The sequence below is a fragment of the Echiichthys vipera genome (genome assembly GCF_963691815.1).
Source record: "Echiichthys vipera genome assembly, chromosome: 9".
In the NCBI taxonomy this organism is placed as follows: domain Eukaryota; kingdom Metazoa; phylum Chordata; class Actinopteri; order Perciformes; family Trachinidae; genus Echiichthys; species Echiichthys vipera.
In genome coordinates this window covers 32,794,602-32,806,828 of record NC_139834.1, presented here as the reverse complement: position 1 = coordinate 32,806,828, position 12,227 = coordinate 32,794,602, and the positions used below count along the sequence as shown (strand labels likewise).

At 44.8% G+C, this 12,227-nt stretch overlaps 1 protein-coding gene across 1 annotated transcript; it reads right to left on the bottom strand.

Moving 5' to 3' along the window:
• Window positions 1–4,093: 4,093 nt before the first annotated feature.
• On the bottom strand, window positions 4,094–10,485 carry LOC310951204 (odorant receptor 131-2-like; the record flags this gene model as incomplete). The annotated part of the gene is made up of 4 exons (XM_083919325.1): window positions 4,094–4,336; window positions 6,572–6,997; window positions 7,127–7,265; window positions 10,289–10,485. The coding sequence occupies 4 exons, from the start codon at window positions 10,483–10,485 to the stop codon at window positions 4,094–4,096; spliced, it is 1,005 nt and encodes a 334-aa protein (XP_083775451.1).
• Window positions 10,486–12,227: the final 1,742 nt, after the last annotated feature.

Here is a 12,227-nt window from a genome sequence, read left to right as displayed (position 1 = left end):
TTTGATCCAAAAAAGGGCAATGCCACTTATAAATAAAGCTGGATATAGGGAACACACAAATACACTTTTCATCCCCAAAAAAGCCTTGAGATTCAAGCACTTGGTTTATTTTCAAACGGCAAAATTTATGTTTAAAATAAAGTATAATCAATTCCCCATTCTGATCCAGAACCTGTTCCAGGAAAGGGAAAGTACCCGTGAGAGGTACGGATGTACAGAGTGAGTGCGCCCTAATTGCACAGCTGGAGGTTGACAAGAAATAGGGTTGAGAAAAAAGGGTCGGAGTTGAACCCGGGACTTTTAGCATCTGTACACGGGGCGCCTGTTCGAACCACTGAGCCCCCAAGACTCTGTTTCTGACGTTGCCGTTTGTTCATGGAGGATCTGGACCTGCTCTGTATGGGAAGTGTCTTGAGATGACTTTGGTTATGATTTGACGCCATAAATGAAAGTTTGAACGTTTTTACTTTTACTACTACTCGGTTTGATACCTCATCTTCCTCCATCTTGTCTCTCCGGACTCTCCTGCTGCTGCAGTTTAACTGGACAGGGTCCACTCGGTGCGCTGATCCGTCATATTCATCCATCATTGTTAAAACAAAAATGGCTGCAGGGTGGGTAAAAGCAGCGGTGGCATCAAAAAGGAGCCGTTATGAAGAGTGAAAGCACACGCAGCTGTGGGAAGTTAACGACCTCTCTGAGCATATATGTCTGGACCCTCACACATCTGGACCCAGAGAACCCGTTTACATTCACACATCTGGACCCAGAGAACCCGTTTACATACACATCTGGACCCAGAGAACCCGTTAACATTCACACATCTGGACCCAGAGAACCCGTTTACATTCACACATCTGGACCCAGAGAAACCGTTTACATCCACACATCTGGACCCAGAGAACCCGTTTACATTCACACATCTAGACCCAGAGAACCCGTTTACATTCACACATCTGGACCCAGAGAATCCGTTTACATTCACACATCTGGACCCAGAGAACCCGTTTACATTCAAGTGCTAAAAAAGCCCACTGTTGCAAAAATGCATTGTGTTTCTGTTGTTGGAGTTAATGTTTGGATGATTTGGCCGTAGATTTAAAAGACTGCAGAACATTCATTTACTTTAAGACTGTTCTCAAGAGGAACATTATTTAAACATGTGTTGATTGTGTTTGCTGACAGCAGCAATAAATTAATTATCAGACATTTTCTTTTGACCTGTGTGTAGCAGCAACCTAAGTTTATGTGTTTTAAATGGTCGGCATTATAAGCTTTAGCTTCTGCCTATTCCCTTTTTTCAGACCTTATACATTTATTTTTTGTGTTTGTCATGAAAGGTCTTTGTCTGAAATGTCTGAAAATAAACTGAACTGAACTGAATATTGACTCTTTATTTGTTCTGTTGTAACAAACCAAATGTATTGTACCAATACTACAGTTAGTTGCACACATTTTTATTTGATCTACAGCTTCTAAATTGATATTTAAAGTATGTATTCCTCCTATTTTATGCACTATTTCTATTCCACGGTGTTGTTCATTGTCATATTGACTCTTTATTTGTTCTGTTGTAACAAACCAAATGTATTGTACCAATATAGTATATATAGTCATCACGTTTTTGTGGTGTTTTCATCTGGTTTTAGTCATTTCATCACGTTTTTGTGGAGTTTTGCGTCTGTTTTTAGTCGTTTCGTCACGTTTTTGTGGAGTTTTGCGTCTGTTATTAGTCGTTTTGTAATGTTTTTGTGGAGTTTTGCTCCTGTTTTTAGTCGTTTCATCATGTTTTGTGGAGTTTTCCTCTGTTTTTAGTCATTTCATCACATTTTTGTGGAGTTTTGCGTCTGTTTTTAATCGTTTCATCACGTTTTTGTGGAGTTTTGCGTCTGTTTTTAGTCGTTTTGTCATGTTTTTGTGGTGTTTTGCGTTTGTTTTTAGTACCAGTATTTAATATCTAGAACTAACACTAGCAAAGGCGAAGTCAAAATCAAGTTGGATCTTATAACGAGCAACAAAATTAATTTAAAATAAAGCTAAGATTAAAGCTCAAGTTGTGAATTAAAGATACAGAAGAAATCACCCTGTCTATGATTGGTAAGCTGCATTAAAATATCCCCCAGGTATCTCTAATTCATCAAGAACAATAATAAAACATTATATATTCAAATGAACAGAATTTAAAAGGCTATATTTTTAAAGCAAATACAAATAATAACAAATCTAACAATGCTATTTCTACTCTAAATGCTGTTAGATGTACCTAGGATGTAATTATTCTTCTGGTAACTTCTAAACTTTTAAGTGCAAAGTTAAATAAACTCAAACTTACGTCAACGCCACACTGCTCTGTCCTACGTTGAGAAACTGTCTGTAGAAGAGAGAGGAACAGGAGGCGATGCGATGCTAATAAAGATTTCCATGCTAATAAATAATGCAGTGAGAGGGCGTCATTTCCAAGAGGCAGAACGTAAGGAGGCTAGATTCCTCATGTCTGTATTTAACTCTTAAATGTATTAATATGTCAGGTTTGATTTAGTGGTTGGAAACTTTTAATCCAGTTTGACCCCGACACAAAAATGCAGTTTTTGCAGCTGTGCTCATTGAGTCAGTAACATAAAAGATGATTTTTAGTTCATTGTGGTCATGAAAGCTGGGTCAGGACCCAAAGAACCAGGTCGCGGGTACAAGTGGCCAAAATGGGTTTCCTCAGGAGGGGGGCTGGAGTCTCCCTTGTTGACCTCGGGATCTTGTTCACGAGTGAGGGGACGATGGAGCGTGAGTTTGGCCGGAGAATCGGAGCAGTGGGGCCGGTGTTGCAGTCGCTCTACCGCATGGTTGTGACGAAAAGAGAGCTGAGGAAGGCAAAGCTCTGGATCTACCGGACAGTCCTGGTTCCTACCCTCACCTGTGGTCATGAAAGCTGGGTCAGGACCCAAAGAACCAGGCCGCGGTCTTTGCATTGAAAGGAGCCAGTTGAGGTGGTTCAGGATCATCTGGTAAGGATTAACCCTGAGCGCCTCCCTAGGGAGGTGTTCCAGGCACGTCCAGCTGGGAGGAGGCCTCGGGGTAGACCCAGGACCAGGTGGAGAGATTAGATCTCCAAACTGGCCTGGCAACGCCTCAGGATCCCCCAGTTAGAGCAGGTTAATGAGGCCCCCGGGAAAGGGAAGTTTTGGGTCCCCTGCTGGAGCTGCTGCGCCTGAGACCCGACCCCGGATAAGAGGCTGAAGATGAGATGAGATGAGATGATAAATGTGGTCTTGCTTGACATATAACACCCGTATATCACAACAATTACGTCTAATTTCATTAACACAATTCTCACTCCACTTTCATCTCTTTAAACAAGTGTTTGGGACTTCCTGCTGTTACTAAGCAGCCAAAACCGTTTGTGTGATGGTCTCTTGAATCTAGTATCAAACTGGCCTGACCCCTCTGAACCCAAACAGAAGTACATAAGAAAATACTCTGAACTGGACCCAAGCAAGGCGATATACATGTTTTCTGTGCTGCACACCTGCGTTAGCATTAGCATAACAAATGTGGCCTTCATCCGGCTTTTCAGTCTGACGTCACACCCTTTCAAAATAAGATTTAAGGGTCCAAATGCTTGTGAAGCAAACATGTGAACAATAACGATCACCTCTTTTGTCAGTTAGACGTCTTTTCATTGATAAAGAAAGAGGTAAAAAGACAATCAGATCTGTTCAAACAACAGGGAACACGGCACTGCAGCGTTGTAGAAATACGAGGCTTGGAACCGCTTGGACCTGGAAATCCTATTTTGAAAGGGTGTTACGTCACCGGATATAAAGGCTTAGCTAATTAAAACATCACAGCTCCCATCGTGCTTTATCAAAGGTGCTTTATTAACAAATCTGACAATATTTACACACTATTGAAGAGCTATTCAGTAGCAACCAAGTCCAAGAGCGTCCGATATATATTTTCACTGGAAGTTTATCCGTTCATCCATGTGCTTTATTTTGAAAAAAAACGTTACAACACTTGTCTCCATGAATAGAAGGCCTTAGATGCAAACCAAATCAGTAACTCCCGTGCAGACAGTCGTTCTTGACGTGTTTATAGTTTAATTTTTAAGTAACACCGGTCTGACCACGACAGTGCGTCTGCTGCAGCAAGCCAGGTACCGGGTCCAGTATCTCCTGAACTGCTCGTCTCGAAAACCGTAGATGACGGGGCTCATGAAACGGGGGATGATGTAGACGAGCAGGAAGAAGATGTAGCGAATCTCCAGACCGAAGCGAGGGAACAGAGAGATTAGAGCGGCCTGGAGGGAAGGAACCACGAAGGCGAGCATGCACAGCAGCAGCTGAAACAGAAGACACAAACATATTCAAACTACCGTATTTTCCGCACTATAAGGAACACCCCATTATAAGGCGCACCACATTATAAGGCGCACCTTCAATGAATGTCTTATTTTGAAACTTTTTTCATATATAAGGCACACCGCATTATAAGGCGCATAGAATAGACACTACAGTCGAGGCTGGGGTTACGTTCTGCATCCATTAGATGGAGCTGTGCTAAAGGGAATGTCAACAAAACAATCAGGGGAGGTCATCTTGTTGCTTCCTCCACTTCCGCACCATTGATTGGTTCATGTTCAACTCTCTGGCTGCTGCTCTATTCCCGTGTTCTACTGCGTGACTAATGGCCTTGAGTTTGAACTCTGCATCGTAAGCGTGTCTCTTAATAGAAGCCATTTTTGGCTCTTTACAGAAACACACAAATGGAAATGAAACGGCACGCTTCGCGCAGTCGTACATCTCAACATGCACCGCGCGTTACTTCTTCGACAGGGGAAAATAGAGTTGGCGGCTGCTCACCGTAGTTGCGAGACCTGTTGTGGTTCAATATTGGTCCATATATAAGGCGCCCCGGATTATAAGGCGCACTGTCGGCTTTTGAGACATTTGAAGTTTTTTATCATCTCATCTCATCTTCATCCGCTTATCCGGGGTCAGGTCGCGGGGGCAGCAGTTTTAGCAGGGGACCCCAAACTTCCCTTTCCCGGGCCACATTAACCAGCTCTAAGTGGGGGATCCCAAGGTGTTCCTAGGCCAGTGTGAAGATCCAATCTCTCCACCTGGTCCTGGGTCTTTCCCATGGCCTCCTCCCAGCTGGACGTGCCTGGAACACCTCCCTAGGGAGGCGCCCAGGTGGCATCCTTACTAGATGATCCTGAACCACCTCAACTGGTGCGCCTTATAGTGTGGAACTCTACTCTATTCTCCAAAGCATTTGAGTATAGACACATTTACAATGTTTGTTCACAATTATTTCCGGGTAGAAAACCCCTCCGTCCTGAATAACTGGATATACTCTCATATCTCAGTAACAACACTTTGAGACCTAATTTACCTTTTGGGCCACAGACTAAAGAAGCTGTCGTAATTAAATCAGGACAGCCCTCCTCTCCTTTTTAGTCTCTGTGTTTTTGTCTCCCTCTGTCGGTGTTTCCCCGTATGTGCTCCCCTTTGTGTTTCCCTGGCGTGAGCTTGTTTCCCCCGGCAGGTTGTTCTCGTTGGCACTGATCACGTAACACTCTGTATATTAAGCCGGTCCTGAGCCTCATTCGTTACCGGATCATTACTCTACATACTCCAGATGTCTCCCAGCGTACCTTCCTCCTGTGCTCATTCCCCTTGACCAGTTTGTCTCAGTCCTCTCTGTGTTTTCCCTTTTTTCTCGGTGCATCTTTGATTCAATTTGTTAAAACTGTCTCCTGAGTTCCGTGTCTGCATTTGGGTCCAATCCTCCGTGTATTCCCCGTCACCCCAACGTGAAAGAAGCACAGACTAAATAGCACCCAGAATTAGCAGCTAGTCCAACCAGCGGTGAAATGGCGTTGTTTGAAGGCGCTATCAAACAACAATGGGAGCGCCGTGTATTTACGCTCTGCAAGAGGTCCTGGATTCAAATCCCGGACGAGCCCCCATTTTACCTGGCCTAGGTGGTCACAACAAAGGCTACGTTAGTACTGCATGCACAATTCGGATTTATTGCTCAAACTTGTTTTTTTTGTTTGGCTGTTCACATTACGTCTTTGAATGTGGTCTGTCTACGGGTTGCTGCGTGAACAGCGCACGCTCCTGAAGTGACCCGCATGCGTAGTTGATCATTGACAATATCACGCCACAACAGTGTTTACGGAAGTCAACAAGGCAACAGCGACCAGTATTGTAGGACTTTATGGCTGTGTGTGGCGGCAGCCAGCAAGTTTGTGAGCAGGGGAATATCACAGAGACCTGGAACCTTCTCGCAGTGAGGTGACAGTGCTAACCACTACACCACCGTGGGCGTTTTAGATTAGATAAAATGCTTCACTGGACAAGTAACACCAGCGATTGTCTGACCAATGAAGACCAAGGATATATTCCGACCAAACAATCAACCAAACGACCAAAAGACGTCTGTTGGTTTTTTAGATGATGGTTCGGTAGCATTGCAAGTTACACATTAGGTTTCCCTTCCTATGACACGTAGAAATGTTCTCTAAGGGGAAGGGTGTTGGAGTGGATTTCTGCGTAGGAATACTGACCTGCACAACATGAAGCAGCACAGTGTTCCTGGCTCTCTTCACTGACACCAGGCCCGCTGAGGCAGCTTGTGCGGTCAGCATGATCTTACAGTAGGTGTAGAGCAGCGTCAGAGCCACAAACGACAGGTACACCCCGTCAAACACGCAGTTCTTGTAGTAGATGGAGCGGTGGCAAAAAAGAAGCGGGTGGTCGCAAAAAATGGGGGCGTGGAAGAAACTCAGAGGCTGGTGGACGATGGTGATGAGGAGGTCGGTGATGGGCGGAGTGGCGGTGAGGACGAGGATGACGCAGATGAGGAGGAGGGTGCGGGGGACGGTGCACATCTGGCTGTAGTGCAAGGGGAAGCAGATGGAGATGTAGCGCTCTACCGCCATGCCGGCCAGGATGAGAGGGGTTGAGCGGGTGGTGAGGACCGCTGTCATGATCTAAGGGAAACAAAAAGAATGAAGGTGGAAGAAGTGTTTAGAGATTTTACTTAGGTAGAAGAAGCAATGCCACAGTAGGATGTTGACTTGTTTGTGGAAAGAGGAAGCAACATAAAGCCGAAGACTCACCAGAAAGCAGCAGACAGAGGCGTGGATCTTCCTGAAGATGTAGCTGCCAACGTAGAGAGCTGTTACGAGGCTGAGCTGCAGAGCGTCGTTGATCACCATGTAGATGAACATGATGTACCGCGGGTTCTCGTAGAAGAGACTAGAGGCAAAGATAGACAAAGATGGACACTTATCGTAAGATTACTGGTAGGGCTGTAATTCAATATGATGATTTATCAGTGGGATCATATCGTGATCCTCTCCGGGAACCATCACCTTATCGTGGTGGAGAGGTTTTTGTGTCCCTGTGAACCTGAGGGCTGTGTTGTCTGGAGCCTAGTGCTCCTGGTAGGGTCTCCCATGGCATCCCATAGAATTGGAGCAGCGGGGGCGGTGTTGCAGTCGCTCTACCGCACCGTTGTGACGAAAAGAGAGCTGAGCCGGAAGGCAAAGCTCTCGATCTACTGGTTCATCTTCGTTCCTACCCTCACCTGTGGTCATGAAAGCTGGGTCATGACCGAAAGAACGAGGTCGCGGGTAAAAGCGGCCGGAATTGGGTTTTCTCAGGAGGGGGGGCTGGAGTCTCCCTTAGAGAGAGGGGGAGAAGTTCAGCCATCCGTGAGGAACTCGGAGTAGAGCCGCTGCTCCTTTGTGTTGAAAGGAGCCAGTTGAGGTGGTTCAGGATCATCTGATAAGGATTAACCCTGGGTGCCTCCCTAGGGAGGTGTTCCAGGCACGTCCAGCTGGGAGGAGGCCTCGGGGAAGACCCAGGACTAGGTGGAGAGATTATATCTCCACACTGGCCTGGGAATGCCTCGGGATCCCCCAGTTAGAGCTGGTTAATGTGGCCCGGTAAAGGGAAGTTTGGGGTCCCCTGCTGGAGCTGCTGCCCCCGAGACCCGACCCCTGATAAGAGGCTGAAGATGAGATGAGATGAGATGAAATCATATCGTGATGAATTTTCACGATATTCTGACACACATTTAAGCCGTATAAAATTGATAACAAGCACATTAACTCTATTTTGACCTTTATACAGCAGGGGCAGTAACATAGTTAGAGCGATCTAGTCACTTCAATTCTATAGTCGCAACACCAGGGTTTTATTTTACATTTTAAAACATCCGTTTGCCCGTTACATGGAAGTGCTATGTATTTCTTTTTGCTGCTAAAGTACACTTTGTTATATTAAGTGCATTTATATCTGTGTTCATTTGTTGCCTTTTGTTTAACAAGGCTAAATGTTTGTGTGAAGCCGGATGCCTTCACTCACATGGACAGGTTTACGCTTCATTCACTCAACAGCAGGATCGGATCGGTATCAGGTATCGGCCGATACGCTTAGCCCAGATGGGTTAGAGAGAAATGCAACAAAGGGTCGCAGGTCGGAGTCGAACTCGCGGCTTCTTCCTCGAGGACCTTCAGCCTCTAACATGGGGCGACTGTTCAAACCACTCGGCCCCAAGGACACAAAAACAACTAAGATCGGTGCATCTATAATCAAAAGTATAAATAATAAATATTCACATTTTTTATTTAGCCGCGGGTTCGACTAAGACCTGCGGCCCTTTGTTGCATTTCCCCCAGCCCCTCTCTCACCCCATTTCCTGTCTTTCCTACATAATAAAGGCTCTGAAACTGCCAAACAGATTTAAAATAATAATGTTGTGTCCTTAAGCTGAAAAAACATATGTGTTATATATGCAAATACAGGTTAATAAGATGTTCATTTGTTGAATATAATCTGACTTAAGTGTTTGAATATTAAGTCAGGCATCTTTTAGTTAGCCCGTCATTGGTTCAGGCCGTATATGGGACAGCTATGTTGTGATGGTTGGGTCCTTACAGTGAGCGTGTTTACATGTGTGTACGCAGCTAGCGGCTAAGAACGTTTTCTATATACAAAATAAGTGAAACTCCGATGTCCCTCGTATTCTCTTATAAGCACTGCTTACAAATTTTATTTAGTTTGTATTTATCTCATCTTCAGCCTCTTATCCGGGGTCGGGTCTCGGGCGCAGCAGCTCCAGCAGGTGACCCCAAACTTCCCTTTCCCGGGCCACATTAACCAGCTCTAACTGGGGGATCCTGAGGCGTTCCCAGGACCAGGTGAGGAGATCTAATCTCCACCTGGTCCTGGGTCTTCCCTGAGGCCTCCTCCCAGCTGGTCGTGCCTGGAACACCTCCATAGGGAGGCGCCCAGGGTTCATCCTTACCAGATGATCCTGAACCACCTAAACTGGCTCCTTTCAACGCAAAGAGGCAGCGGCTCTACTATATTATTTATTTTAAATGTTCTATAAAGATTAATACATTTTTAAAATATATTTACTGTCACATAGAGTAGAAGTTAATTTCTCGTTGCATGTTACTAATTCAACTTCTTCCCCGGAGTTGTTTGTGCTTTGTCGTCTCTCAGGTCTCTGCTGATGGTGGTGGTGCCTGCTGCCGTGGTCCTGTGTGCAGGTCTCTGCTGATGGTGGTGGTGCCTGCTGCCGTGGTTCTGTGTGCAGGTCTCTGCTGATGGTGGTGGTGCCTGCTGCCATGGTTCTGCATGACGCTTCCTGCTGCTATTATAATCTATAACCTTAGCTGTGCTTGTTTCTACTGTTCTGCTGTATTCACTGCCATAACATATAAGTCATATTCACATTACTATAGATATTATTATAGTCTTTGTCTCTCTCTCTCTGTCCATCTGTCCGTCTTTGTCTCTCTCTGTCCATCTGTCCGTCTTTTCTGTCTCTATCCATCTTTGTGTCTGTCTTTGTCTTTGTCTGTCCATCTGTCCATCTTTGTGTCTATCCTTGTCTCTCTCTGTCTTTGTGTCTGTCTTTGTCTCTCTCTCTGTCCATCTGTCCGTCTTTGTGTCTGTCTTTGTCTCTCTCTGTCCATTTGTCCATCTTGGTGTCTGTCTTTGTCTCTCTCTGTCCACCTGTCTGTCTTTGTCTCTCTGTCCATCTGTCTGTCTGTCTCTCTCTTTCCATCTTTGTCTCTTTCTGTCGATCTGTCTGTCTTTGTCTCTGTCTGTCTTTGTGTCCGTCTTTGTCTCTCTCTGTCCGTCTTTGTCTCTTTCTGTCTTTGTGTCTGTCTTTGTCTCTCTCTGTCCATCTGTCCTTCTTTGTTAATCACATGTACACGCTTTGCTTCTGCTTCCTTCGCATTGCGCAGGTGTGTGTGTACCTGTGTCGTAGGAAGGTGTGCACCATGCTGCAGTTGATGACACTGAGGGCCAGCCACACCATCATGGCCACAATGTTCTTGGTGAGCGCGCTAGAGAAGCTTTCTTTAGACCACGCCATGGCGCCCTCTGTCAGCGTGGAGCTGCTGTTTCTCACCAGCAGGTCCAGAGGGACGGAGGAGGTGGAGTTGAGGAACATCTCCTCGTCCGCAATCTGAAGTAACACAGAAGTGAAATCGGATGTTTGACAGTCAGATACAAACTGTGATACTCGTTTTTTGTTTTAGAGATGCATTGTACGCAAAGACTTGTGAACGCTTCAGACAGCAGAGGAAACATGTCTCTCTCTGTCCATCAGTCTGTCTTTGTCTCTCTCTGTCCATTTTTGTATCTGTCTTTGTCTCTCTCTGTTCATATTTGTGTCTATCTTTGTCTCTCTCTGTCCATATGTCTGTCTTTGTCTCTCTGTCCATCTTTGTTTCTGTCTTTGTCTCTCTCTGGCCATCCGTCTGTCTTTGTCTCTCTCTGGCCATCTTTGTGTCTGTCTTTGTCTCTCTCTGTCCATCCGTCTGTCTTTGTCTCTCTCTGTCCATCTTTGTTTCTGTCTTTGTCTCTCTCTGTCCATCCGTCCGTCTTTGTCTGTCTCTGTCCATCCGTCCGTCTTTGTCTCTCTCTGTCCATCTTTGTGTCTGTCTTTGTCTCTCTCTGTCCATCCGTCTGTCTTTGTCTCTCTCTGTCCATCTTTGTTTCTGTCTTTGTCTCTCTCTGTCCATCCGTCCGTCTTTGTCTGTCTCTGTCCATCCGTCCGTCTTTGTCGCTCTCTGTCCGTCTTTGTGTCTGTCTTTGTCTCTCTCTGTCCATCTATCTGTCTTTGTCTCTCTGTCCATCTGTCCGTCTTTGTCTCTCTCTGTCCATCTGTCTGTTTGTCTTTGTCTCTCTCTGTCCATCTGTCTGTCTTACTCCCTCTCTGTCCATCTGTCTTGTACGCAAAGTTTGATTGTAAGAAAACATACAATTAGGAGTGTAATCGCTTCATTCATTAAGTTAATTCTAACGTATTCAAATACTGTGTTTATTCAGATAAAGATGAGCACCAATGTTATTCATATATTTACGATGGCTTTGTAGGATTTTTTTCCATTTGTGTGATTCAAACATTTAAAGCAGGGGTGTCAAACTCAGGCCCGAGGGCCAAATCTGGCCCGTGGGTATAAAGCACATACACTTATACCGTTCTGTTAACAAACATGAGCATCCATGCTACCAGTCTCTGCAGACAAACTGAATCCACCCCTCCCCCAAAACAACCAGAAAAAAGATGGAGAACAGGAGCTTTCAGCTGCAGTGGGAGGCAGATGATCTGTTTCTGAAGGTATATAGCTGTTTGTCTCGTCTGCAGAGCCACCGTGGCTGAAGGTGATGAAAAAACATGACAAAACGACTAAAAACTGATGAAAACACCACAAAAACGTGATGGATCAACTAAAAACAGATGAAAACACCACAAAAACATGATGAAACGACTAAAAACAGACGAAAAAAACACAAAATGTGACAAACTTACTAAAAACAGATGAAAACACCACAAAAAGCTGACGAAACAACTAAAAGCTGACGCAAAACACCACAAAAAGGACTAAAAAACAAACAAAAACGTGACGAAACGACTAAAAAAGATGAAAAAGCGGCAAAAACATGACAAAACGCCTACAACGGATGAAAACACCACAAAAACGTGACGAAATTACTAAAAACTGACGCACAAAAACATGATGAAACGACTAAAAACAGATGAAAACACCACAAAAACGTGATGAATCAACTAAAAACAGATAAAAACACCACAAAAACGTGATGAAACAACTTAAAACAGACGCAAAACACCACAAAAACGTGATGAAACGACTAAAAACAGATGAAAACACCACAAAACGTGACAAA